Source organism: Vanessa tameamea, chromosome 8, assembly GCF_037043105.1.
Source record: "Vanessa tameamea isolate UH-Manoa-2023 chromosome 8, ilVanTame1 primary haplotype, whole genome shotgun sequence".
Classification (NCBI taxonomy): domain Eukaryota; kingdom Metazoa; phylum Arthropoda; class Insecta; order Lepidoptera; family Nymphalidae; genus Vanessa; species Vanessa tameamea.
In genome coordinates this window covers 3,076,969-3,104,961 of record NC_087316.1, presented here as the reverse complement: position 1 = coordinate 3,104,961, position 27,993 = coordinate 3,076,969, and the positions used below count along the sequence as shown (strand labels likewise).

The 27,993-nt window shown below is 33.3% G+C and overlaps 1 protein-coding gene across 1 annotated transcript in view; it reads right to left on the bottom strand.

Moving 5' to 3' along the window:
- The window catches only part of LOC113396240 (T-box transcription factor TBX6-like), a 30,717-nt gene extending 13,411 nt beyond the window's left edge, over positions 1-17,306 (bottom strand). The window contains exons 1-2 of the mRNA XM_026634114.2: positions 17,038-17,306; positions 12,099-12,216 (exon numbers count right to left, since the gene is read on the bottom strand). Coding sequence (XP_026489899.2) covers positions 12,099-12,216; positions 17,038-17,116 — 197 coding nt within the window. The 5' untranslated portion in view covers positions 17,117-17,306. The remainder of the gene's footprint in view (positions 1-12,098; positions 12,217-17,037) is intronic.
- Between the last annotated feature and the right edge of the window lie 10,687 nt (positions 17,307-27,993).

The window sequence follows — 27,993 nt, the reverse complement described above, 5'->3', positions numbered from 1 at the left end:
AATATTTTTTTCTTAAAACGTATGAAACTTTGTATAGTTTATTAATAACTGAAAAATTCGAAGAATCTACGTAACGTTGACACTTAATTTGTAATAACATCTTATCATATTCTAATGTAAAAGAATGGTCGACAGTCAGAGGTGTTTTTGAATTTGAATTTGAATAAATAAAACAAAATTGAAACTTCACTTAAAAAACTAACACTTAACAGTCTATAAAAGATAACTTTGTGGCTTATAAAGGCCGAGGCAGTTTGACAAAGAAGTCGATAATAAAATTACTGCTTCGGAATTCCTTAGCCGCGTAGACAATACATATTTGTGCGTGTATTTTATCGTGAGTATAAAACTTGATACGAGTAAAAGTGTTGACCAACGAGGGGCTTTTGGCACCCGTTTGTGGAACGTCATAAATGAGAAATGCGCGTGGCGCCATCTTATCGTCTGTCAAACTTCGCCCGCCGGGGAGCTACTTAGCGAATCAAGTATAACGATGGAGAAAAACGCACCGCAACATAGAGAAATAAATTCTAATAGATTCGTTCGCTACTTATGTTTGAAAAAAGAAGTATTAAAATATATAGTAGAACATATTAATAAAGAAATATTACTGTATGCATAATTATACTTATATAGATTTGTTATTTTGATGTTGATGCGCTCCAAACCGTGGCTTAAATTCATACATTACGCTAAATTAAATAAAAATAATATTGTGTCTATTAGTCACGATAGCATTCCGATCAATGCGATATAACTAAACAAACGATGTACAAAAACATCAAATAACTGTGTTTATACCATAGTCCCATAAAACTCACACGGCCCCCATCAAAGTCCCAATTCTTATCAGCAAACTCCGGGTCTCAGTCATCCGTCATAACGCGGTGCTATCAGGACGCCGGGAGGCCGCTAATGCACACGATAAGAACAGCCACAATTAACAACGCACTAAATTAGCTTCCATTTAAACTTTACGATGTCGGCTACCGCCTTACGTGCTATCGGTGTGGACCAGCGGAGGCTATCTAATGGAAGGAGCCACGCTGCTCAGACAAATATCGGTCATTTATCCTAGTAAGTGGATATTTTAATCTATTATTTTCACAATTTAAATGAAAGGTTAAAAAGTATATTTGAATAAACTTAATATAGAAATAAGCATGTTCTTAAACGAATAGAAAAATCTTATAAAAAAATGTTTTGTAACTTAAAATGGAAAAATGTTATAATGCAATGTTTCCGATAACAAAAATCTCTTATCCTCACGTCGACAATATTGACACACGTCCCGCTCCCGAAGTCGTCCAAATAAACAGTGAGTAAGTTAAATATGTATTTTCAATACTTGTACGCCATCGACGCCTCGTGTTGACTGTACCAGACAAAACCATTGCTACCGTTGCAAGCCTTATCGTCCCTCGTCCGTTTATCGAGCTCTTTGAAAGGCCGACAAAGGTGACGGACGAAGCGCAAAATGCGAAAAGCACTGACGACCTTACTTTAAAAGCCTATTACGACCAGCTACTGCAGAGAAAAGGACCTCTGTATACGTTTAAGATATTGTTAATGCCACGTTTATTGCCGACTATCAATACTTACACCGTAAAATCAAATGGCTTTTGGATCGTTAACAGGCAATATTGTTATCTAAATTCTTGAAACTTTGCATTTCTCTGCACTCTAAAATCTCGATACAAGCACTCAAAAACCCTAATTAATATCCGCGTTTACATTCTTATTTATGAACACATGAAACCCTCGATTATTCCGACCACATTATCGGTGAATTTACAAACGATCAACTTTAACGATTAAGACGAAGTATCAACTTTCATTACACCTCGGTAAATAAGTCTCTTAGGGTTTTCAAATTAACGATATTGTAACAATCATAAATGATATGTTCACGTGACTTTAACGATATGTTAGACGTCAATGCAAATGAAATAAGGAGACTATAAAAAGGGAGCGCCATAAAAGGCGGTCGAGGGCGCGCTAAGCCGCGGAGGCTTCGCCGGTGGGTAGGGACTTAGCGGAATACAATGGGACCACCAAAATCGTGTTGAATAAACTTTAGAGTGGGTCGTAAATCTGTAACAACTTGCCAATTGCCGCACGGAGGCGCTAACAGCACGGGAAGAAACCGTCACATCCGCTCTCGCATCCGCACTCGAAAACCTAAACGGACCGCGAATAGCCGTCTGCAATCGTATCCGCTTATTATATAACACTAACAGTTTTTCAATGTGAATTTTGAGATGCCCTATACATTTAAATAAACAATGGAAACAATACGTCTTCGAGACTCAATGCGTTAAATATGTTGGATAATTTTTAGACAGTAACTACTGTCAAAGAAGCCGTATCCTAATCGTAATGTTTCTCTCTTCTCGGCTTGACTTCACTCGACAAGCAATAAAATTATCCCTAACCTATCCTTCACGAGTTCAAATTATCTTTATTACTGATTTCATGGTTGTTTTATCGTCAAGTTCAATGTTAAGGAGCAGTGTGATCGTTAATGCGACAGTCGTGCCCTTGTCCCGCCATCTGCTTCATTTACTTTCGGATGATAAACAAACTAATTCTTGAGTCGAGTGCCCAAATTCAGGATTACTCGAATAGTTCGTATACTCGCGTTCATTAGCGAGAATACGAGAGGTCCGGACCCGGTCGGACTGATCCCAGATGTGAGCCTGGGTAAACATTGAAACACTCCTCCCTCATTGTCTGGTGTACAAAAAATTGGACACCTGGATGTGTCAAATTGTTCACTCGGTTCGTAGTCGCGCCCGCGCCCGTGAGAATCGCAGCAACCTTGCACGGCTCTGTTTTGACTCTGATTAACAATGTTATGGCAATATTTGTTGTTGAAATGAGAACAAATAATTTTAAATATTCCTATTTTTTACATGGGAAATAATACTGAGCGAATTTAGTTCAATGGCTGTGAGAAAAAAGGTAAAAATTTAATGCGTATGGAAAAAATGAATTGTAACTTAATAAAATGTTGTTTATGCTTATATTAGTTTAATTTATAAAGTGGAAGTTCCGTCTATGATTCAGAATAATATACAACAGCCGTTATTACTAGCTAACATATAAAGGGCGGTTCAGGATCCATTTATGTTGTTGTATCAAAACCGAGTAATGATTTGTACGCAAACAAGATCCGTAAATATTTTCATAAATCTTTACATAAACGTTTCCAGTTCAAAAAAGACATATGCCATATGCTCGACGGGGTCGCTTCTGCAAATAGAGTTGACTTCGGAATATGCTTGTAACAAAACAAATAAACCCATTTTGGGACGGATAAAAAAAGCCCAGTATCGTTCCGAGCGACTAACTCAGTATTAGCATATTGATGGGCTTCTATCTGTTCGCCCTTTGTTTAAAATCAGCGACAGCACCTTCAATCATAACGTTCGTGACAAAAACTTTATCTTTTTAGTCAAACTTTTTATTTTATCGTCCGCTTTTTGCTCCAAGTGTGTGTGTGTGTTGCAGGTGGCAAAAAATATTACGTTTTGGGTTCGGACACACATAAATTATATTAACAAACCGTCAAAAGGTTTGAGCAACATTAAAACAGACATATGCAGGAATAACGATTACCCGATAAGTAATTAATTGACAATAAAATTGGACAAAAAAAATACATTTCACAAACTGTTAAGGGGTTAATCTTTTTAATAAGAACTTTCCATGTAGCAGGTGGAATACAAACATCGATCCGGATGAGGGCTGTGTAATTTTTAATTATTTACGGACCGTTATAGCAAAAAAAATGTCTTCGCTAAAGAAGATTGATAGTTAGATAAGCGGTCAGACGTAACACATGACATGTATGTATAAATACATAATGATTGTTTCAGACATTTGCATTTGCTCGACTTCGCTTGAGCGACAGGCGCGAAAGCGATAGAACTATCAGACAACGCTAGAAACACATTGCTGAATTTAAAGTTCCATACAAGCGGTCTTACGAGAATTGTGAATATTTAATCACCCAGTCGGCGCCTTTGCGCTGTAAAAGTGGCGTGCGCCAATTGCATCCATTTCGTAATGTGTTCGCAGATTATAAAATTGTCTTTTAAAATCACCGCCGCAATTAACTCCCGATCACGATTATTGAATATCGAATGCTCTTGTTTTATAGTTATAGCTTGAAACAAAGAATTTGCATAAAATCAGTATGAGATATATTCGGATTTTTGTATTTTATTATCTACGGAAAGTTAAATTGCAACGATAAAGCCTTTTTAAGTGATTATAGGTTTTTTAATTGCTTTCACTTTAAGTATCTTTTATCATAAGATAATGGAAGAGGAAAGTCTAGTCCATGCGCCGGCGCCGGTAGATACGTTACTCAAAGCGATTGTGTCCTTAAATTGCGAAAGCGACCGACAAACGTGCGGTAATTTAGTTGACAGTTAGTGCGGACTGCAAGCGGAGCGCCTGCTCAGGACAAAGCTTATCTTCTCGCCGCATCTCGAGCCTATTATGCGCCTTTTGACGCCGATCAATGCGGACAACAGATCATTTAGATAACAACATGAGATACTATGCGATTCCGATCTCGATTTCGTTGTCTTTGTGTTTTTTATTGAACGAGTTTTTTTTATTACAAATATGTATCTGCAAACATATCGATTTCGAGATGTTTAATTACTGTGTATAATTAATGCATAATTTATAATATTTAAGTTTTTTTTTATACTTAATGTGAAAAAAAAATCAATCCTAATAATGTAATATGGGAAAAAAATGTTTAGAAATCATAGTAGTGACGCGTTAAGGTGCGCGGAGCAGTGGCGACTGGCGACCGCTCGTTAGCTCCCGACCGCGCATAAATCACGCCGTTTTATGAGATCTTCCAATTTTTTAACTCCCTTAATGAAATGCGAGCGCAGTATGGGACCCGGCTAGCGACATTAAAAACGACAAACCATAAGGACGGACAGTTTCTAATTATAATTCTGTCAAAGCTACGATATAAGGAATGAATTGATGGTCACCTGAACTGCCGTGATTTTTATCTTACGATTAGACGGATCTACGAGATAGTAGTTTCGAATAAAAATTACAAAAAAATATTAATTTAATATTTATTATTTATAAAATATTTATTTAATATTATTAATATTTGAATTCATAGATATATGTTCCTTTTAGATCGGAATGATAATTAAAGATTTACATATTAATGCACGTAGTTTCTTTTGCATGCATTCATCGACTAATTTACAACCGCAAAAATCGATTTCACGGACGTTTCAAAGCACGTGAATTAGTATTTTGAATAGCTTTAGTTTTACATAATGAATAGATAACTAAGACGAAAACCGAGACAGTTCCACTAATTTTAGCCAAAATAAATCATTGCTTTCTTGGCAAATAGTTGATGTTTACAAATACATTAAATTGATAAAGTGAGAGTTAGAATTAACTTCGAAATAAAAATGATATATATATATCATTGATATCAATTATATCATTACTAATTACTTATAAGGGTTGTACTGTAATAGGCTTACCTACCGACTACCCAGTAAAACATCTGTCCCCGCTCAGTCACCAAGAATAGCATAGAAAATTTTAAATAATTTAACATTAAAACATTTTATTTCCATGATCATTGGGATAAAGTTTTTCTACAGGAACAGAATTCACGTGAGTTACTCTGAATGAACATACGTAAACGTGAGTGACTATCAATCAGTTGATCCATCAAGTGCAGGATCTTCGCTCGTTGTAGCGTAGAGCCGCAATCCCTAGAAGTAACTCGACGGCTAATTGCAAACGTATGCCCGAGGCCCAGGGTTAGTTATGCCTAAGCGGAAATATGGATTTGAACGGCGCCTGTATTTTAGGAAGCGATTCGAGGAAGCGAAAGAGATATACAGTCGCTATGGTTGCGAATTAAAGGCGCAAGAGTCGTTCGCCGACAAAGAGGCCGCCGCACGCGAACCGCACCCGATTCACAATTAAGCCCGCGTGTGTTAATTGAAATTAATTCGGAGCGTATGGTGTAAGCTGTCGAGCGGTCTCACTTTGATATTAATGGAATACTTACTGCTTCATATCATAAACATAAAACTGATATCGCCTAACATAAACATTGTAAATAAGTACTTATAATTACGTCAATGATTATTATTAAAAGTTATTTTGTACTTAAATTTATCTATTATTTAGTTAATAAAATTATCGATTAGCCATTAAAATATTTTTGATTATAAAACGTCAATTAATAAAAATACTTCTTTCTATGGTTGATTCGAGTTAAAATGTACTTGTGGAATTTTGGTTTTCGTAATGTCATCAATACTTGTTTTGGGTGTTCGCTGATCGCTTGCTCCACGGTCGAGTGATCAAGGCGATTATACTGAGAATCGCGCAGCGTGTAATGCTGAGCTCAAACGCGCCGCGTCGCGTCATCGCAATTAGTGGGCGGTTGCGGGTTGCGACACTGTCGCGTACGCGTTATTGACATTGAACCCGTGTTCCATATTTCAAAGAAATATGTGTGATACGCTTAGTTACTTTTCGCTAATCAATTGGTGGTAACTCTCAGATGTATGATTACTTATATGTAGTCTGTCAAAGGTTATCGGACGGCGTGTTAGTTTTATAATTTGTATATTTTTCATTAAAAATATTCTACTACTGATTGATTTGTAACTTTCATTCTTTATTAATATCGCCTGAAGTTGCAATTTCCAATAAAAAAATTAAGAAGTTTACATTATTACGACGCACTGACGTAATGTGCTATGCGGTATGTCTTCGTAATGTTTTGTTCTCACAACTCTAGTGGGACGCAGTGACACCCAAGTGACACTTTTATTAGGAAGTCGTGCGAGTGCTCGCTAGTTCGTTACTTAGTATTTATTAGATGCTTTACAGTAAATTTAAAGGATTTTAAGCGATATGTTTTTGATGTAAGGGTGATTGTTGTATAAAAAAACGTGCGTGGGTAACAATGGTCGGTAGCGAGGCAGATATACATCGCGCGTGATGTCGCGATGCGCGGCGATGTCTCTGCGATGGTATCTCCGGGCGCGCGGGTGGCTCACGTCGACATTGTCGCTGGATTAAGTACTGACATTGTTAGACAAATTAAAAAAAAAAAAAACAAAACACGTAATTGTCCTCGCATAATCTATTAAAATAATTGATGCTGATTATTATTGAAGACAAAAATTGAAATATGACTGATTCTATAATTATACATAAATATACCCCAAATTAATTTAAGATTAAGATATTTAATTTTTTTTTTTTTGTGGTTTATTGAGCGAATGATTTTAGTATGATATCGTTTGGCGCCAGTGCACATTTACATAGTATTGCGAACTCGACTGCAGCAGGATAAGATCTCACGGATTGGAAATCCAAATACCATTCGTTCTTGATATTTTTGTACTCTTGTTTTTTTTTTTTAATTTAAAATATAATTCAAAATGAATAAGGATTTCCACAGCTTTTAATTAAAACGAAAAAAATGTCATGATAAACTTTGTATTATTCTAAGATAAAAATATGAAAATTTTAATATCTAACCTGTGATTTAAGACAAAGAATGTTTTAACCGTCGCTACCTTAGTACGTGTTCAAATTTTAATGATTTATATGATAGAGGCACCCAGTGGTTACGCCATTATGACAGAGATTTCGAGGAGACGCATGAAATGGCTCTACAATATAAACACGTACGAGATGATGTATCTTATGTAACCCCATGGGCGCTATGATGTCACAGATAATACTTAACTAAAGCGCTGTCATATAAAAAAAACAATCCGAAAATATAAATAAACATTCGTCGTTCATGAAATCAAATTAAATCTTATCGACCTAACTTAAGTGTGACAAAACTCGAATTTGAAATCGTAAAGTTAATCGTTTATCTGTATATTACAAGTTGTTAGCAAACAAGAACGGATTCCGTGAGAATAATTCTCCGCTTCCACGTAACATGGGTTAAACGCTTGTATCGGGAGATACCGATCTAACCCGGACTGTTCGTTGGCGCCATAAAAACAAAACATCACTAACACGACCACTTTCTTCCCTAAATTATTCGAGGAATTTACGACGTTTCGACTGACAAAAATGTTATAACCTAATGAGAAATTATCATCAAGGGTCGCTGTTGTCGGCAAAAAACGACTCGTGGACGGATCTTCGATCCTGTGGTCCGCACATTTTTTACGTTCCAAATTCAATTTATTGTTTTCGTATTAGCCTTTTTTGACGGTCGATTGTTTTAGGAGAGGCGCGGGAGTCGATGATGATCTTGCGTTTTTGACGATTACTTGGCTACATTAATTTAGTGTATGGTTCGCGTTGAATGTGTTCCATCGACAGAGTTACCTACATTCGTGTTAAGTCATCGTATTTAATAGCAGCAATGGTAGATGTTTTTATTGAAAACTCGGAGGTAATCAAGGGAGAGTGCGTGCTCCCTGGAGACATTGCGATATGATCGTTCGGTGGCGACGACTTCGCGGCGCGTGCTTCGGATTCCAAATCCCTTCGACCCTTCGATTCAGACTTTACCATTACTTACAATGACGTTACGCTTTTTCATTTAACGACACAATCTCTTACGTCACCAATGCCTTTATTACACTAAACGTTTTCAATCAAATTTGAGTCATACAAATAACTTCGTTTTACGGATATTTCGATTTGATAGTAATTGCGCGAAGTAAAATAAAGGTTTTTTTTTTTATTGAGTACTTTATTAAGATGTGAGTATTTTATTTTCAAAGCTGTTTTTAAATACTTACAAAACGTTGTGCAATCTATATTAATGTATTGAACGCTTTTTTATTTTATCTCTTAGGATTGGTATTTTCATATTAGATACGAATAAGATGTCAGACGACACGGAATTGTAAACGAGATATTTATCATGACGTTTCCCATATGGAACTGCTATCTCGTGATCTTAGCTATTGCAGTGATTGGATAAGTGAAATACTGCTGTCAAATTTTCAGGAGACAGTGAAGAGTGATGAGTGGAGTACAGGGGAAGCGGTTGAGACTCGGGCTGTCATAATCTGATTATTAGTGTTGCGAGGCTGGGCGGGGCGCGCGGCGGGCGGCCGGCGGCACCGCAGGAGGTCGGCGCCCGCGCACCTCTCGCTCACTCCATCGTGCCGCCCCTTGCCCCAGAGCGAGACCGAGTGCGACCCACGCATCATGCAGGCGACAAACGACCCGTGGTAAAACAAAAGGAATGCTGGCTGAGACGCTTTGAGGCGCCGGCGCCGCTCCCCGCGCTCTAATCACCCATTTTAATTACGACACAGATCGAATCAATTAATCGGTATTTCTGTTAAAATAAGCGCCGGGACGGAGCTACGTTCATCCGCGATGTGAAATCGTGGATATGACTGATACGATCACATATCTCAAATCTCATAAGCTCCATAGAAGCGACGATAAAATCCCACGTGATTGACGGTCCCGCCGCGCCGCGCCGGTTCAGTCGCGACATAAGATTTCACATTAAAGAAAACACGAACGCAAGACCTCAGACGTTTTTAATTATAAGTTATGATTTTTTCAAGCGAATTCGGGCGCGCCCTTCCCTTCGGAATAACACGAGAATAAATAACGAGTTTTTATGTTGTCTGTTTGTTTTTAAAATGGCGGGAGGTCTGCGCGACGACACGCGAGCGATCCGCGGCGGCGCGCCTCGCCCATTTGTCATATTTCGGTTTCGAGAAAAAACAAATGACCTATTCTATCCTAAACAGTATTTGTTTATTTGTACGACGATTATTAGGGATTGTATTATCTTCGAATAGCGAGCAAATGTAACATGTCACTTTTGTATATTCTGTGGTTTGTTATTAGGAGCCGGAATGTTTATTTATTTTAAATTTCATGATCTAATAAAACTTTAAAGTACGTTTCACTCAAAGAGTCGTATATGTTTTATTAGTAAAATTACTCAAAAAACCTTGTACTAATGAGAAGGTAACATGGAGCATACGATGTTGGATTGGTGAGCTCTTTGTTTGTTCTTATAATTAGCAGTCGCAGGTGGAAGACTTATGGGAATAGCTACAAATCCTCTGTAATACATAGAGCGAGCGCATGGCGGCCGAATGTGGCAGGTGTTAACTTAGCTATATACCTGCCACCCGATCGCGCTTGCACAAACGAACCGCCCAGCGCTCTCTATTTGCGCTTTCCATTTAGGAAGCGACCCTACTTCTCTATCTCGGGATAAAGAACTCATTCGAACGAGCGCTAAAAGCTCCGAGCCTTACCAATTTGTAGTGTTTCTCAACCACGAAAAGTGTGCTAGTGTGAAATAACTCAATTACCGCCAGCACGCGGACGCAACTAGCCTTCAATACGAGAAATAAATTAAATATTTTGACCCATTTCGATTCCTATGGCGCCAGGACCGGCGCCGGCGCGCCCCCGGCCTCTCGCGCGGCTTCATTAGTACAAAACAAACAAAAGTGACCTTTAGACCGGTGCGGGCAGTTAACGAGATTCACTAACGTCTGGATAAAGCGGTAAATTATCGAAATACTGGCCAACCGCACGGTGGTCCTGTTCGCGTTCAATAAAAAAGTGTAGGAGATGACAGGCGCGGAGATGATCGTTCCTAATTACGCGTTCGCAAAAAGCACGCTTGAATGAAATCGGCTGCAACTAGCCCCGTAAGTTCATTAACGTAATATATTAAAATAGATATATTCGGGTCAGTCAATCTATTTAAATAATTCAATTAAGATTTTTGAAAAATGAATTATTTTGATCTTAAATATGGTCTGACATTGTTTGATGCGAAGTTATTTTTATTTTAAAGCAAAGCTTCTTTGACCTTAATGAAGAGTCGGATGCCTAATAGGGAGTGAGAAAATCGCGTGGCAGTCGTTGAGCCGAGAGCAGGAAACGGCCGAGGCGCTGAGGCCGGCACGAACGTGTAATTTCTTCACTGCTCAAACTCGAATCTTCGTTTCACATTATTGATGACGAAAAAAAATAATTGAAGGGGTACACTCGTAAAGCAAACAAGCTTATAATAAGGTATAATTTGTGCTCGGCCATTTAGAGAAATGCACAAATTGCTATACAGGCAGCTGTTTGTTTTGTCTATGACGGAGGTCCCGGCCGGACCCGAATTATTCGTTAACAAGCCTCGCGTCAGATTCGGCAGCCCTAATGGTTTTTCGTTAAGTTTTTGTTGCTTTATATAAATTTATGGCAGATGAGCAGCTTGCTTAGCAATTACAGAAAACTATTTCGACAAATATCCCATTTAATTTCCTACGGGATCTAGGGTCGTTTTATGGCTATAAAAATGTTACTATAATACATAATGTTTGATAATAGAAAGATTATTAGTTTATTTTTGGTCCCTTATACTGTTTACTATTGTATAAGTAGTTTTATGTCAAATGAAATTACAAACGTCTCAATTTTAATATAGCGTAGATACGTAGGTACATAATGTCCAGGGAGTCGTTACTATATATACTTAGGTATAACTATATATGTACATTACAATAAAAATAAAAAACAACAAAATATTATATGCATGAATGCATTCTCATATGCTAAATTATTGAAAATATGAGGTATACTTGTAAATCTTTTTTGTTTTATTTTGGCTTTAGATTTAAAACATATTCATTTAAAGACAACACATTTTGTTAAATGAACCTAAAAGTAACGTTTAACTTCTCCTTGAGTTAAAATTAGTGCTAGATTTGACGCGTATTAACTCACGAGAAGGCCTAAATGTAAATGTAGGAACATTTCAAAAGTATTATTATTATAATGAAGAATAACAAAATTTAATTATTTATTTATACTTATCTTAACAAATATTGTTAAACATGATAATATTTGACTCATTTTTATTCATATTGTATCATTGTATTGAAATTTCAAAAGTATTTAATAAGAAAAGATATTAAAAAAATCTTGATTACTGGTTATATTTGTAAACAAAAAACATACTATTTCAACACTCATTTTGTTATAAGTCGCTTTACTTGACGATCTTTTTTCTGTAAAATAAGTACAAATTAAATACAAAATATATTACGTACCTTCCTCCTTTAGTGATAATCATCTCAGTGCCGATATCATGGAAACGTCTCCAGAGATCGCCGTTGAGAAGCCGCGCCTCACACGCGGGCGGTTCTGCGTCTGCGCCAACACGGTGCTCTGAAAATTATACGCTATTTAATATTTAATACGCAATAAATACACATAAAAATAATACTGTAAAAATATTCATGAGATATTTTTTGCGACTTTGCCATTAATTTCGTAATAAATTAAACATAAATTCCGCCGTTGTAGTTGACAGCTATTTTTGTATGTCGTCCTATAAGTAACTTTTTTTAAACTACATTAATTCGAAGACCATATATATATTTAATTGAATTTGCAATGGCTAATTCATTTACGTGGCCATATGAAGTTTAATTTGCAATTGTTAATTACGTCAGTACGTACGAGTATATATTACATTCAACGCCAGCGACTTCAAAGAGTTTTGTAATACTTTACATATGAAACATTTTAATAAAAACTCAATGGAGTTGCTTTCCGCTGTTTTGTTTTTTTTAAATTCATAGTTGTAAGTATAGAAGCGAGTAAAACCGCAGGCTTGCTTGTTTATCCGTAACACATTCGAAGTGCATTATTATTACAGTAGTTTCGGTTAACTTATTCATTTTGTTTTGGCAATTGCGCGCCCCTAGTACCTATTAAAGTTAAAACATTAAACGGCATTTCTATTTGTAATTTAAAACATACATAATTAATTATAAAATAATAAATATGACATCACAATTAGTTTGATTTTGATAACAATAAATTAATCAAAGTTTCAATATTTCATACGTAAAGTATGATTGATATTTTATTGTTCTTAATCACTTTAATTTAAAATTGAATTACAAAACGAACCGTTACATTATTTCATTACAGATTTCTGTAGAAATAATTCAAGTTTAGTATACCTAATTACTAGTTTGTCATAACGAATGCGAGTCAAATTCAAATGCAAGAATTAATCCAGTCTCACAGGTGATATTAATTAAATTCTCTTAATAACATACATGTAGTTGTCAAAGATATCTATTGCAGTGTTACATTTATATATATAATACCTTAAGTACTTAAATAAGTGCACGGGTAATGAAATAAAAAAAAAATGCTACAATTCATTCGCGCGACTAATAGTGATAAGAAGGCTAGCAGAGTTTCTCAAATCGCAATTTGGATTCACGGGCAAACAATATGAATATTATGTTATATGTAAACCAGATATTTTTAAATTGTTGTTAGTATGTATGAAACGGGTACTTTCATTTCAATCGAAATTTCACGAGGAAAAGCCGCGGGGCACAGTTACTATATTAATATATGTACAATACTAGAATATATAATAATAAATGGAATACCTAAAACGTAACAATCATACATATTAATATCTTAATTTAATTAAATAATTTGTAATAAACTAAAATCTATTCAAATATTATCATAGGTATATACAGCAAAAACTATGAATACATTTAATTTAATTGTTTGAACAAAAATTGTACAATATATTTCTTTTAAAACATTTAAATTTGGAATGCGTAACATATTACAATATACTCCCTATATCCATTCATTTAATTTTATCGAGAGTATAATGTAATATGCAATATTGTAGTGTACATTATTACGGACATATTTGTGCATTCCATTAAAGTTCTTATTACTAAGTCAATAAGATATAAACTTGTGTTATTTTATACTTGTATAAGAGGCCTTATATTTCGTAATTGCAATCAAGCGGTGTCTTTAATCAAGTCGTGTCTCATCAAGTATCCGTTAGCAATAAAATACTAATATTAATATGAGTGAATAAAACGAATAAAATTGTTAATCGCATCACTTATAGTGTTTATACGAGAGACTTATGATCGCTTGCGAGTTCATTTTTGTTAATACTTACACAGGATTGGTACGATTCATAGAGAATATTTGCGTTTTAGTTATTCGTAAATCGTCTTAGAAAAGTACCACTTGTCTCGACATATTCTTAGGAATGTTATATTCACGTGTTATAATAATTTTAAATAGACGTGTCTGACCACGTGGATAGAACACGTGGACCTTAAGGTCTCCGGATATGTATCCGTTCAAATCTCTCAAAATTACTGATGTTAATTTATATGATTATTTTTATTTATAATAATATATCTCGAGATTAACAGGATTGCTCCTACGCTATATACTTATATATTACATATACTAAATATTTAATACTTAATATTTTATATACATATTAATATCTCTAATAATGTTTATTATGTTCTTATATTATCTCTAACTCATAAGGCTGATCTTAAGTTCGTTCTTTAGTTGATCATGTTCGCGTACCGCAATTCATTTTCCTAATGCAAAGGTAATTTTCTTAATATGCTTACTTCATATTAAACTACAATGAAACCTATCCATTTCAGAACGCAACAGACACTAAATTTATTTTGCTAGATATATTGACCGATATTAAGGCCGGTTTAGCCTATTGATGTGTTTAATAAAAAGATTTAAATATAACTATATTGTTATATAATTTGAAAGGTAGGTAGGTACTTTAGATAAGCTTACTGCTTACTTAAAAATACTATATTATTGTAAAGTGAAGTAGAAATTATAACTAAACAATAATAATTTATTTGCATTTTGCATTAGCAGCCTGTAAATTTCCCACTGCTGGGCTAAAGGCCTCCTCTCCCTTTGAGGAGAAGGTTTGGAGCATATTCCACCACGCTGCTCCAATGCGGGTTGGCGGAATACACATGTGGCAGAATATCGTTGAAATTAGACACATGCAGGTTTCCTCACGATGTTTTCCTTCACCGCCGAGCACGAGATGAATTATAAACACAAATTAAGCACATGAAAATTCAGTGATGCCTGCCTGGGTTTGAACCCGAAATCATTGGTTAAGATACACGCGTTCTACCCACTGGGCCATCTCGGCGCATACAACATTCAAATTAAGATTATAACGATCTTTCTAAAAAATAAGTTTTTATTTGATTCATAAGTACCTATACTAAAATTTATATTGTTTAATTATGTTGTCACTAGTAACAATTTTTTGCATGTTTGTGTAGATATTGTTTAAAATTCATTTGCTTCGACCCGCACACAATTACAGTTAAATAAAGCTTGTCACTAAATAAAAGAAGGTAAATATAGTGTTCATCTTAGTCCACGCGAGGTTCATATTGTCATAGGTTGTTAACACACGCAACTGTTTATTAAATAAGTATACTATTACTATATGTTATGACCATATATCTAAGCTATAAATATTGTTGTATATCTGTCAAATATGACTATTTACGCGACTTTTCATCCTGTTCCTTCTACAGCTCAAAATGAGTTTAATACAAGTTATAAATTTAAAAAACTTTAATTATGTTTTAAAACATTGTTTAAGCATTTCATGGTATTTAATTTTATAGACGCAATAGAAATATCAAGGCTCCATAAACTTTCAAGTATATCAATGTGTAATATAACAATTGTAAAGTTTGTTATTTAAATAACTGACGATTTCAATAAATATCTTCATTGTCGGTGATAAAATAACATTACTTATAAACTGTAACGTTAAAAATGCGAAAATTTGTTACGCAATGAAGCCGAAGCAACTGGACTGATTCTAGGAAAAGTTAGTACAGTAGTTTATTGTGTCGTGAAAAATATTGTTATATTTTAAAATAATTGTATTACTATTTTCAATAATATAAATTTAAGTTAATCTTCTTGATTTCATTCGATAGAAGTATTATGTTTTATCTAATGATTTTGTTATTAGTATCTAACACTATGTAGTCATCTTATTTTAATTATAATTGTAACATACATATATGTAATAATTTTTAATAAATAACCTAGATGAAATATTAAAAATCCAAAACACCGCATCTTTTGCTTAATTTAAAATAAATAAATAATTTATTTAACTCCTAATGCTACGGCAAAATATAGAAATTGGTAAAGATCAAAATGATATACATAATTTTTATTTTATAAACGTATGGCAACTCAAGGTGTAGGTTCTACAAAGAAGAAATCCGGAAGCATATCAGCTACTGAGTTTACTAATTACTATAAGTGTAAATTTATTAATTAGTTAAAATAACTAGGTGAAAAAAATTATCTTGATTGACATATTTAACACCGTTTCAAACGTTACTCCTAATAAGAATTAACAAATTGAACACATTAATTCAGTTACATAAATAAGTCATTAATACTTTAAAAGCATTCGTAGGTAAGTTACTTACAACCTTTTGCGGTTGATACGTCGGTTGGAATGTTTTAAGTGAAGGTCTTTTTAAGCAATTATTTACAATTATTTATTTTAAGTTCAAAACAAAACGTTCTAACATTGTTTTTTTCTGTAAATAAGTTTGGTATGATTTCGTCGTCAAAATTGCTAGACTTCAATAAACTAAATTGGAAAATAATATTTCTTGTCTTAAAATTTATATGTATATAAGCTGTTAATAATAATATAATATGAACCTATGTCGTTTTTGCATCACGCCAAATAATGTTTAGATAACTTTTCATTCCTTCAAAAGACATCAACGCGCACACGATTCTCTATCGATTTAATACGATAATATTTAATTTAAATATTTCTTATCCGTGTAATATTTAAATAAATAATTAAATTTCTTCGACAAGAGCATTGTATAAATACCCACATAGACAAATGTGAATTCTGAAGTTTTACCTGATATCAATATTATCATAATTTTACAATATAAATCAATAAACTTACTTATAAGTATGATACAATAAAACTTTCATTTTATTAATTTGTTTATAAATTAGGTTTATTTAATTGTAAGCAATATGTGTCATATTAAGCTTAACGTCGTTACTGATTTTAAGTCATAAAAGATTATTAATAACACTTGTTTCAAATACAATTGACCAAAGAAATATATTACTTACGTAGACTACTCAGAGACGCGGCGTGCAACATTTGCTGCCTCAGAAGATATTCTCCGAAGTGTGCCTGATCCATCATCATCTTTGTATGCTTAATTAAAACCTCAGAAATGTCACTCGTAAAGTCACTTCACAAAAACATTACAACAGCCAAAATATAATCACAAAAACAGTTCTGTAAAATGAGAAATAGTTCAAGAAACAGTCGCAATGATCAAAAAAAGTTCATAATTGAAAAAGTTAGGACAACAAAACGCGTAGTGATGCAACGACAGCTGCGTATACACTGACACGGCGAGGACAGTCGGGCGGCGCGTGCGCACGGCCACGCCCGTCGGTTCTGATTGGCCGGTTTCGGACTAATGGCGGCGGGCGTCGAAGCCTTCGTATTTAGCGTTGTACCCGAGCTTTCCACCCGCCTTTATATTTGGCAGGTGATCGGCCCCAATTGAATCTCGGATGCGTGGGCGCAGATATCGATGAAGGTCTATTGTTAATGTATGTTATGAATGGAACACTGGTATCTATCAGAATGAGATAATGAAGTTACTGTATTTAATAAGCAGTTTCGCCCTTGAACTACCTGTGTGTTTAAAATACCAAACAGGTTGTATGATCAAATTGGAATTTATTTTTCACCACAGATACAATTCGGTAAACGAAAAATTACACCTACCAACAACTTGTCAAAATTAAAATAATATAGGCGTATGCAAAATTATTTTATTACAATTAATACTTACCTATTTACCTACGTATATAAATATTGCTTAGGTATGTTTCTAACTAAATATATAGTGAATCATATAGGTAATATACCTATTTAGGTAACTATATAAAGCCAGTCAGGGTGTCAAAAAGGGGAAACAGTATCTGTCTTCTGCCTTTGTACGCAAGTCACTTTAATATTTCATTGAAACTTAATGAGACTACTCATGGTGAGATACATCATGGATCAAAATATGACATATTAAAATAATTATCTGTATATCAATCAAAAAAAAAGAAATTTAATCGGAATAAATCAGTTAATTAACAATAAAATGAGAAGTTCAAATATTAATGAGATAGTGGTTGATGTCATCGCGCGAAACTAGATCGTATCTCTGCTCAAACAATGCACAATAATCCCTTCAATTGAAGTTCGGCCTCTGACGCTGTTATCCGTGTTCGTTCAAATTGCGTTTCTTCGAAAAAATCTTTCTCTATTTATATTTATATATGTATATATTTATATACCTATATATTTTTTTGTTGATCATATAACTTAATTGTTATGTTTCGGTGAATTATATCACACTGTCGCGAGATTACTTTAAGTCATTAGTCGTCATTATTATTACTCGACTACGGTAAAACAAAAAGGAGTCATGATTTATGTTTATCTATGCTAGATTCTGAAAATATCACATTTGTATAAAAATAAATGTATATTTAATTCATATTAATATTAAGATAAGAATCGTAATTTATCTTTTTATTAATATTGGTTTTAGTTATAGTCCAGTAGATACTTATTATAAACAAGGTGATTAGCCCGCTTCAGTTTGTTTATTTGTAGAATTAAACATATATTTTACTCTCTATCAATCGATCGTGTCCTTTTCACAATTATCTAACATTTAAACTATTTTTTTGCCTTCGACTTCTAATGGAAATCTATGATGATTGTTATACCTAAGTATTATATATCCTTACCCGGTATTTATAAAGACTTCATGCATTTCCCCTCTGGGTAGATACCGCCTTTTCATAAAATACACAGTAAACGCCGCACGTCACCATAGTGGATAATGTTGGTTTGTTTTATATTAAACTTAGCTTGACTTTTGGTGTTCTTATTTGGTACATGACTTAACAAACCTATGATTAACATTTTATTTTTAATAAATTCAATGTCAGCCTAGAGCTAAAAGGGCTGAAACTGTTAATTATATAACTCTAAATATATACGAAGATGATTTGTCGTAGAAAAATAAATAATTAAAATATATCTAATATATATGAAGTCAATAAGTAGCTACAGATAAGGTTTTATTAGTGTTCTCCTGTTTCGGACCTTTTAAGAATTCATGATTCTGGAAACGTGTTTTTTTTCTGACTGGAATTTTCGTGAGAAATGTTAAACGAGACCACCTAGGTGTCATCTACATAATACAGTCGGCAGTTTTAAATTGTTTTTTAAAAGCTGTTAAATGGTTTCTTTATACATCCATATATACCTATACGAATTTAGAAGATTTTAAATAATGTATTTATAAAAAAATCCCTACAAACTTTTAAGCAATTGTTTTCTTTAAAGTTAAATTGAGTAGGTAATTATGTATATAAAGAAATAGATACGACATTTAGACGTTTGTTGATGTTTTAATTATAATATTTGTCTAATTCATTGAATGGGAACTAAATTGATGCTTATTTGCGAGTTGCCATTTCTTCTCGCCGGAGGCTGCTATTCGAAATTAAAAAATACCTTAAAGTAAAGTTTACTTGAATAAAATACATTTGTATTTTAATAAATTTTATATTTAATTTAAGTTTATTGTATAATTATGTTGTAATTATTAAATATATTTAATTCATGTGTTATGAAAAAATTGAAGTTATAAGTATTAATAATTCTAACAATTAAACAAATATCCCCCATTAAGCAGAAAGAATAAAAAACGATAATTATAAACCAATAATAATTAATGAATACCTATTTATTGTAATATATTGTTTTATCTCTAATGTAGAAAGTGTCGGTCACATAGGCTAAATTGTTCCAATTCCAAAGATTAAACTAATGTATTATGGAAAGGCAGACAGTGAAAAAACTTTATATATATTGATTTTAATTATTATATTTATATTTATGTTTATATTTATATTCATATATATTTATATTTAATAATAATATATATTATTTAAAAATAATAATATTTACTGGTACCAAAATATACCGTTAATTTGTTACCTACCTACATAGTCTAGAAAATAAAAATCCTAATCCGTAGTTAATGTAGGTACTTTCCTTTGATAATTCTATTAAAAAACCTTAAGAAAACACAACCGAGAGACTCGTATAACAACTAACTGTATTATTTATGACCGTAATTATATCGATAATACGAACATAAGTCCAGAGCAATTATGTAATTTCTGTGACCAATTAAAAAATGTATGCGTTATAATCGTAACTACGCAATTGAGTATTTGCATCTAGCCCATTCGTAGGAACCTCCCTTTGTTCGTAAACAATTTTCGCAGCAGAGCGTGACTAATTTGTGTAATAGATACATTGTTTCAATATCATCATTCATCTGTTAAATGTGTGTATATATAGCCTATTCCAATTGAAGAAAGATAAACATACCTAAGGTTTATTGTTTATGTATTTCATACGATTGTCTAATAACTCAGCTATTTTGTGCACTACTAAGACTTTATGATCAATATATCTTTATTTATAATACAACACTATTACACTTAATTACTTATTTCTATTTTAATTTTACTTCCAAAATTTCGACAACAGTTTTGTCGACGCCCATTTTTTTGGAAATCCATAGTGAATATCATAGATTAATCAAGCTCTCGACCAATGATATCGCGTCAATTTGCTGTCAAATGTTGCTTACTTGTCTTTTCTGCTTTTATGGTTGGAATAGAGTATATATTATAAGATAAAAAACTGTAGTGATTGCAGGGCAATCGGTAGGTCAGTTAAACACTTGCGACTTGCACGTTTATCAAATGTTTTTTAACAAAATACACTTTATAAACTTAGTCAATACTCTCCTCTCCTAAGCATTATTTTATTGTATACTCCCAATGATATAGTTTTTAAATTATTTGTATAAATTCAAAAAAATTAAATAACTGAATGATGCCGTCATTTAAAATCCGCATCCGCATGGACACAACTCTTCGGTGTTCATTACAACGAGGTCCACGGAGGTCGTCGAGTAGTGTGTACACCGGTTTTCATGGGTACGCCACTCCGAGGTCCCGAGTCCGATTCCTGGCCAAGTCGATGTAGAAAAAGTTCATTAGTTTTCTATGTTGTCTTGGGTCTGGGTGTTTGTGGTACCGTCGTTACTTCTGATTTCCCATAACACAAGTGCTTTAGCTACTTACATTGGGATCAGAGTAATGTATGTGATGTTGTCCAATATTTATTATTATTGTTTATTAAAACATTCCATTAGGAATAAAAACTCCATTGCATATTATTAAACAATATAAGTAGAAAGATAGGTAAAATAAAAGCGTATTTTTGATATATAATATTATTGCATAATAAATAGATTTGTAATATCGCCATATTTTTAGTTTGCTTATGATGAGTTTTTCTGAAAAGATATTCTTAGCGGCCTAGATTTAGTATAGCACCGGCCGTGGGTGCGTGAGATGGGGGTCTCATGCATCCGTTTCATACGGCCGAGAGGAGGACGGCAGTCCGGTTATGGCCTCGAACTGTCGGTGTACGCACCAGCGAGGGGTGCGGGGAGGGCGAGACCATTCTTCGCCCTCCTGAGTCGTGGTTTTTAGTGAGTAGAAATCTCACATAACCCGACATCCCCCCCAGGAGTCGGGTATCTATGAAGATTTACCCTGCGTCAGCAAAAAAAAAAAAAGATTTAGTATTGCAACACGCCTTGGAAAGCGCGTAAAGTCGCGAGTTGGTCCGATGTCTAATCTCGTACAATTTGTGTTAGATTACCGTCCCATTGGAATATTACTGCACAGTTGGGTACTTGAGATTGGCTGCAGAAATTCGGTCAAGAGCTCTTATTTTAGTGATTATAAAATATAATATACCTATATATTTACAGTTTCGTAACAACTCGTTCGACGTAGTATCGAGACAATCGGGCTGCCAAACGACAATGTCTGTCAACCTGATTATCTCTAATCTGTAATTCAAAGTGCAATTAAGCATGGCCGTGCGATGTTAAGATATATGAATTGATCGTTTTCTCGAATGCAACATTTGTATAAATTAATGTAAAAGTAACAGCCTGTAGATATCCCACTTAGCCTTTAAAGAAAAGTTTTAGACCTTATTCCACCACGCTGCTCCAGTGCGTATACTCACGTGGTAGAATTTCATTGAAATTAGACACATGCAGGTTTCCTCAGTGCATGTGTCTTGAACTCGCAATCATCGGTTAGGATCGATGCGTTCCAACCATTGGGCCATCTCGGCATCTAACTTTGAAGTCATTTTATTTATATCGTGTGCTTTTTTGTTTTAATAATAATTTGTATTAACAGTAGTTTGACAGGTAGGGTTGGTGTAGATATTCTGTCCTTTTCAGTACCCCTGACAACGTCTCTTTTAAAAATGATCGGTTGAGTAATTAAGACGTTAAAGCGTAACAAACAAACAAATAAACCAATTCACGTTCACATTATAACATTATTTAGGAATATATAGGAATTTCAATGTGTTCGTTCAACGGAACTTGCTAGTTGTTGAGCAGCTCACCTTCATACAAAATCATTAATTAAGATTAGTACGTTTTTTAAAGAGCTATCTATGCACAACATATTGGACAACATCACATACATTACTCTGATCCCAATGTAAGTAGCTAAAGCACTTGTGTTATGGAAATCAGAAGTAACGACGGTACCACAAACACCCAGACCCAAGACAACATAGAAAACTAATGAACTTTTTCTACATTGACTCGGCCGGGGATCGAACCCGGGACCTCGGAGTGGCGTACCCATGAAAACCGGTGTACACACTACTCGACCACGGAGGTCGTCAAAATCATCTTTTAAGTGTCTTTATAAATACTGAAAAGATATAGATATATTTTTTTAAAACCAAATCTTAGCTCTTCGAGAGAAAGTGTATTTTCCTTAAAAGACACGATCCCGGCTGTTGCGTATACGGCTATAAGTATGTTAGGTACGTATGCCCGTTTATAAGTGTTTATTTTGCAGCGCTTACTTTGAGTCCAAGCTTATTTCCGACGCGTAATGTCGTAAAAACGTCATTATTCCAAACCAATTGAACTGTTTTCTTTAATAATAAAATAATTAAAGGATGACAAAATGACTCGAAAATACTCGGATCACGTGAAATGGGAAGTTAATTATGTGGGCGGCCTAACTCTCACTCGTATCAAGTGTTGGAGAATCGAATGATAATTATTCGATTATGAGCGTGTAAAATGTAACTTAAACTTACATATAACTAGACGATCAAAGATAAAACATATCAAAACATATCCTTAATATAATACGATTACTAGATACCCGTTCTGGTTTCATACGGGTGGGTAGAATAGGAATCTACATATAGCGTTTTTTTCTTATGATAGCGGTAGGCGGACGAGCAAATGAGCAACCTGATGGTAAGTGGTCACCACCGCCCATAGACAATGGTGCTATAAGAAATATTAACCATTTCTAGCATCACCAATGCACCACCAACCTCGGTTAAATTAAAGGAGAAACATACAAAGAAAAAATATTGTGTTTTTTGAGCCACCGAGGTTGTTTTGAGCGCTCAAGTCAACTATGTTTCAGAACATTCAGATTAATGATTAAGTAACACAGAGGAACATACATACATAAATAATTATTTTTATTTATTGAGATATCACATTTATTGGAACAGGCACTTATCGCGTGTCATCCAATTTGAATAAAATATTTTAAGCGTTCTCAGTTTAAATAGTGAGGACTATTAGTCATCAATGAGAGTGTTCTCATCATGAACGATAAACCAAATTGGCATAAATGACACGATGCATTACAAAGTCCACCCCAAAAAATCTATAGAATAATTGCATAAGCTAACATGATTTGTTTGTAAGACCTCCAAATCCGGGATAATGTTACAATATTAAAAAATACATCCTATGTGTAATCTCATTCGTATACAGGGACGGCGAATTGAATGAATATTATACATACATTTTGTATACATACATACTTATATTTTATTATGTGCTATAAATACTTTTTGTGTTTGATTTTTACACGGCTCCTTTGCATATTGTGTTTAAATTTCAATTAACTATTATAAATAAATAAATTATCTAGATTACAATTAAAAATTGTCTGTGCTCTCCGGAGAATGAAAACTTACTAAAAAATATGTTGAAAATTAGAATACCCACGGATTTTTGAATGAATCACCTTTAGTTGAATTCAGTTACTTTTTTTCATTCTTTGATTAAGTTATAATTTTCTCATAAAAAAACACTAATCTCAAATCATCGGAAGTATGACGAACTATATGACGTCACAAGTCATTTCGGGATATGGATCCTTCTGATAACCTTATCATTTCCTCGCATGTAATCAAAATAGCTTATCACTCTTTTGTTCTGCACTTAATCACTCCTCACCTTAATCACCGGATACGAACTTTGCGAAGTTTTAAGGTGCCTACTTAATGAGTTACGTGCATTCTTCAGATAGCGTTATGTGTCACAAATATTTCTGACTGATACTAATTATTGCTCGAGTCCTATTAATCTGTTTAGCGAACACTTTCTCACGGAATGTAAGCTCAGTGAGAATTTAAAATTGTTCCCATAAAATCGTAATCAAGAACTTGATTCTACAGTCAATGTAGAAGTATTCGGTAGACTTGATTGATTGATAAAAATGTACCATCGGATCTGAATTAAATAACTCAGATCTGAGAAGAAAGTCAGCGGGAATGTCTTTCTTGATTTTTTATTGCCAAGGTGTTCCGTAATCTAAAAGATTGCTAGTTTTATAATGAATATTTGGCTCACAAACGTTTACATTCACGATCCTAGTTTTTTACAAAGATTAATTCTTGATTATTAAATAAAACTAATTTCATAATTTAATAATTTACAGTACAGGCCTTTTCCGAACGTTTTCTGGTGGATTTTTTCAGGCTATTCTTTTTTATGAAATAGGTAGGCGAACGGGCAAATAGGCTATCTGATGGTGAGTCGTCACCACCGATCATTGGCATTACTGTCATAGGAAACTTAAACCATTCCTTACCCCTGGCTCATTCACCCTTCAAACTAGAACACAATAATACTAAGTATTTCTGCTTGGTAGTAGAATATAATATGATTATTGTGTGTTACATACCCAGAGGGGCTTGCACAAAGCTCTACCATGGGTCTTTCACCAGTTTCAACGCCAAACTTGGCATCGGTGTGTTCTGGTTTGAATGTCGAATGAACGCTGTGATTGGACTTTATTTACAAGTCATTGCTTCCTTGAGGAAATTAAAAAAGAAAACAATTAAAATAGCGTATAAAGTTTTTTAGCATATTTAATAAAGTATGACTGAATTAGTTTGCAAACATTTTTTACTTACGCTTTACTTTTGGGAATTATGTAAATTTCATTTACATAAAAAACACTCACCCTTTGTTTATTTGTTTAAAAACAATTTTATTAGGTTAATTAATTAGCTTCACTCCTTTTAACTGTTGTTATTTCGTATTGTTTCGAGGATAATTTTATTCTTGGTTGTTTTGTTATTTAAAACACAACATTTAATTATTTTTTGTAAATGACTTCGTTGAGAAATACGCTTTCACCAAATATTTGAACTCAATTCACAACATTTTTGAACCTATCATTGATCAAAATGTCCTTCGTACAGATACTAACCTGCCATTTACGAAAAGCACCCAATTTCCATTCTACTACCTAATTGCGTAATTACCATCTATATTGGGTAGCATAAATGCTTTTGGTTCTACCAAAAACTAATTAGTCAGATCAGGTTCGAATTGGAGTTGTTTTTGTGTTTCGAAATTCGAAACTGCATTTTTGATTGTTGATAATGGCCGATCTTATCGATAATAATCTTTGAAATGATAACGGACAAAAACTATCGCGAGATAGCTTTACATAAAGTTACATTTTAGGGTTCCTTAGCATAGTACTAACATTCCTTAAATACATATGTACATATTGTATACTTTAGTAAGATTTAAATTACAAATAATTCATTTAAAATTGTGTTCATATTAGTTTAAGTTTTTCTTATCGTATAGCATAATTTACAAATATAATATTACATCAAATGATTGAGTAGAGTTCGCCGGACGGCTAGGATTTCTATGGCTTAGTAATCGTTATTGATGTTTACATATAAACATTTGTAAAAATTTAAAAGTGTTGTTCGAAATTAAAAAGTAAAAATGTTGTAATTACTATTAGTTATCAAGTAAAAGTACTTATTTTATCAACCTATTCCATTTTATCATTTGTTACTAAGCCGATCAAATTAAATTTATTCACGTAACATAAAAATATCATTTTGAAAATCGACATTATATATACAGGTTATGTTCTTAAATTCATCAAAAATGACGAACTTACATACAAACTTTCATCATAAGCTTCACCCTTTTAGGTGATGAATATTCAAAAATCATTAAAACCTATATTTTACTGATTAACACAAGCCTAAATATTAAATACTTTATTTACAAGATTTTATTATTATTCTGATAAAAAAGCGATTCGAAATACTCAAGTGCGTCAGATTAAGTTAACTTTTATTTTGAAGAAAATAATGCAATTATTACGAAGACCAAAAGTCGAAAATCTACTCAATGCGTAAATCTAGACATGCAATCAGTACTAACTGTTACTTTTAAATAACTTTGTCTGATTTTAATTATTTATTTTTCTTTAAATAAAATACATATTTTGATTAGATAAACTAAAATAAAAATCATACGGAACCGTACGATAAATATTATATGATACTATATAAACGTTTGCATTTCGTTCAGTCAGACTTATGAGAATACCAAGTCTTTTATGTTTTGCGAACTTGACCTATTTTACATTTGTTAAAATCGTTTCTTAATTTAATCAAAATAATTGTCCATATTCATGCCGTTTCGCCACTTTAATGACACCTAGTACCTAATTAAAACTGTTCCCATATATTTTTTACTCTTAAAAATTTCAGCATCAGAAAAAGAACTGCACTAGCCAGTACTCTCGAGTTAAAGTAGGTAGGTAGGTACATACATGTTGTTTATTAACGAGTATTCGATGTCAGTCGATCTTATTGTATTATTAATAATTGTTAATTATTCTTTTTGTTTTTTCTTTAATAACTAATAAGTTTGAATCGCGTAAGAAATTTATACTTTATAAACGATTTAAAATATGCATGTAAATAATTATTTATTATTATGTTTTTTTTTAACTGTATAAGAAAAGGTAATTTTCGTATCATATGTTAAGTACTTTAAGTATTTTTGACAAAATATATTATGTAAGGCAAATGTTTTCCTTGTGAGTCAACTGTTTAATTTAAAAAATAATAATAGTTCGATATATGTTATTATTAATTCGAACCTAGTAGATTTAGCACGTGAATCTTACACGAATATTGCAGGTTTGAAATCTAGTTAAGCAACACTAACTGTTTATAATATTCTCAGTATAAAATATTCACCGTCGATCTCGTCTTCGTAATACAAATATTTGTATGCGTAGCGTCATCTATTGAGCCCCGTCATAATTATAATATATTATACTGAGTGTGTTACACTTACTTAGTTTGAATATATACGTATATAGTTATGTTTTATAAATATAATAAATAATGCAGTGCTTAGTAACTAATCGTAGTAACGGTACAATATCCACACGGAAAATAGATAAAGACATGAAGATTTTATATGTATTTCAACCAAAATACCATTTTTTGTTAGATAATATAGTGTGTGAAAACTTTTAATTTGTAAAAAACTTTCTTATTGTTATATGTATTAATGGGTTATGTTTGTGAATAATAAAATTAAAAAAACAACAACAAAACACGTTATTTTAGTTTGTGGTGTAGAGTGGGTTGTATGTCTATGGAAACTAAATAAAAAGTTAGTTGTCACTGATTATAATAAAACGAACTACAAGTGTGGTCCAGATTAATTTAAAGTTACTTCGAGACGTAGTTTAAACTCCTACAATAAAAAGGCCTTT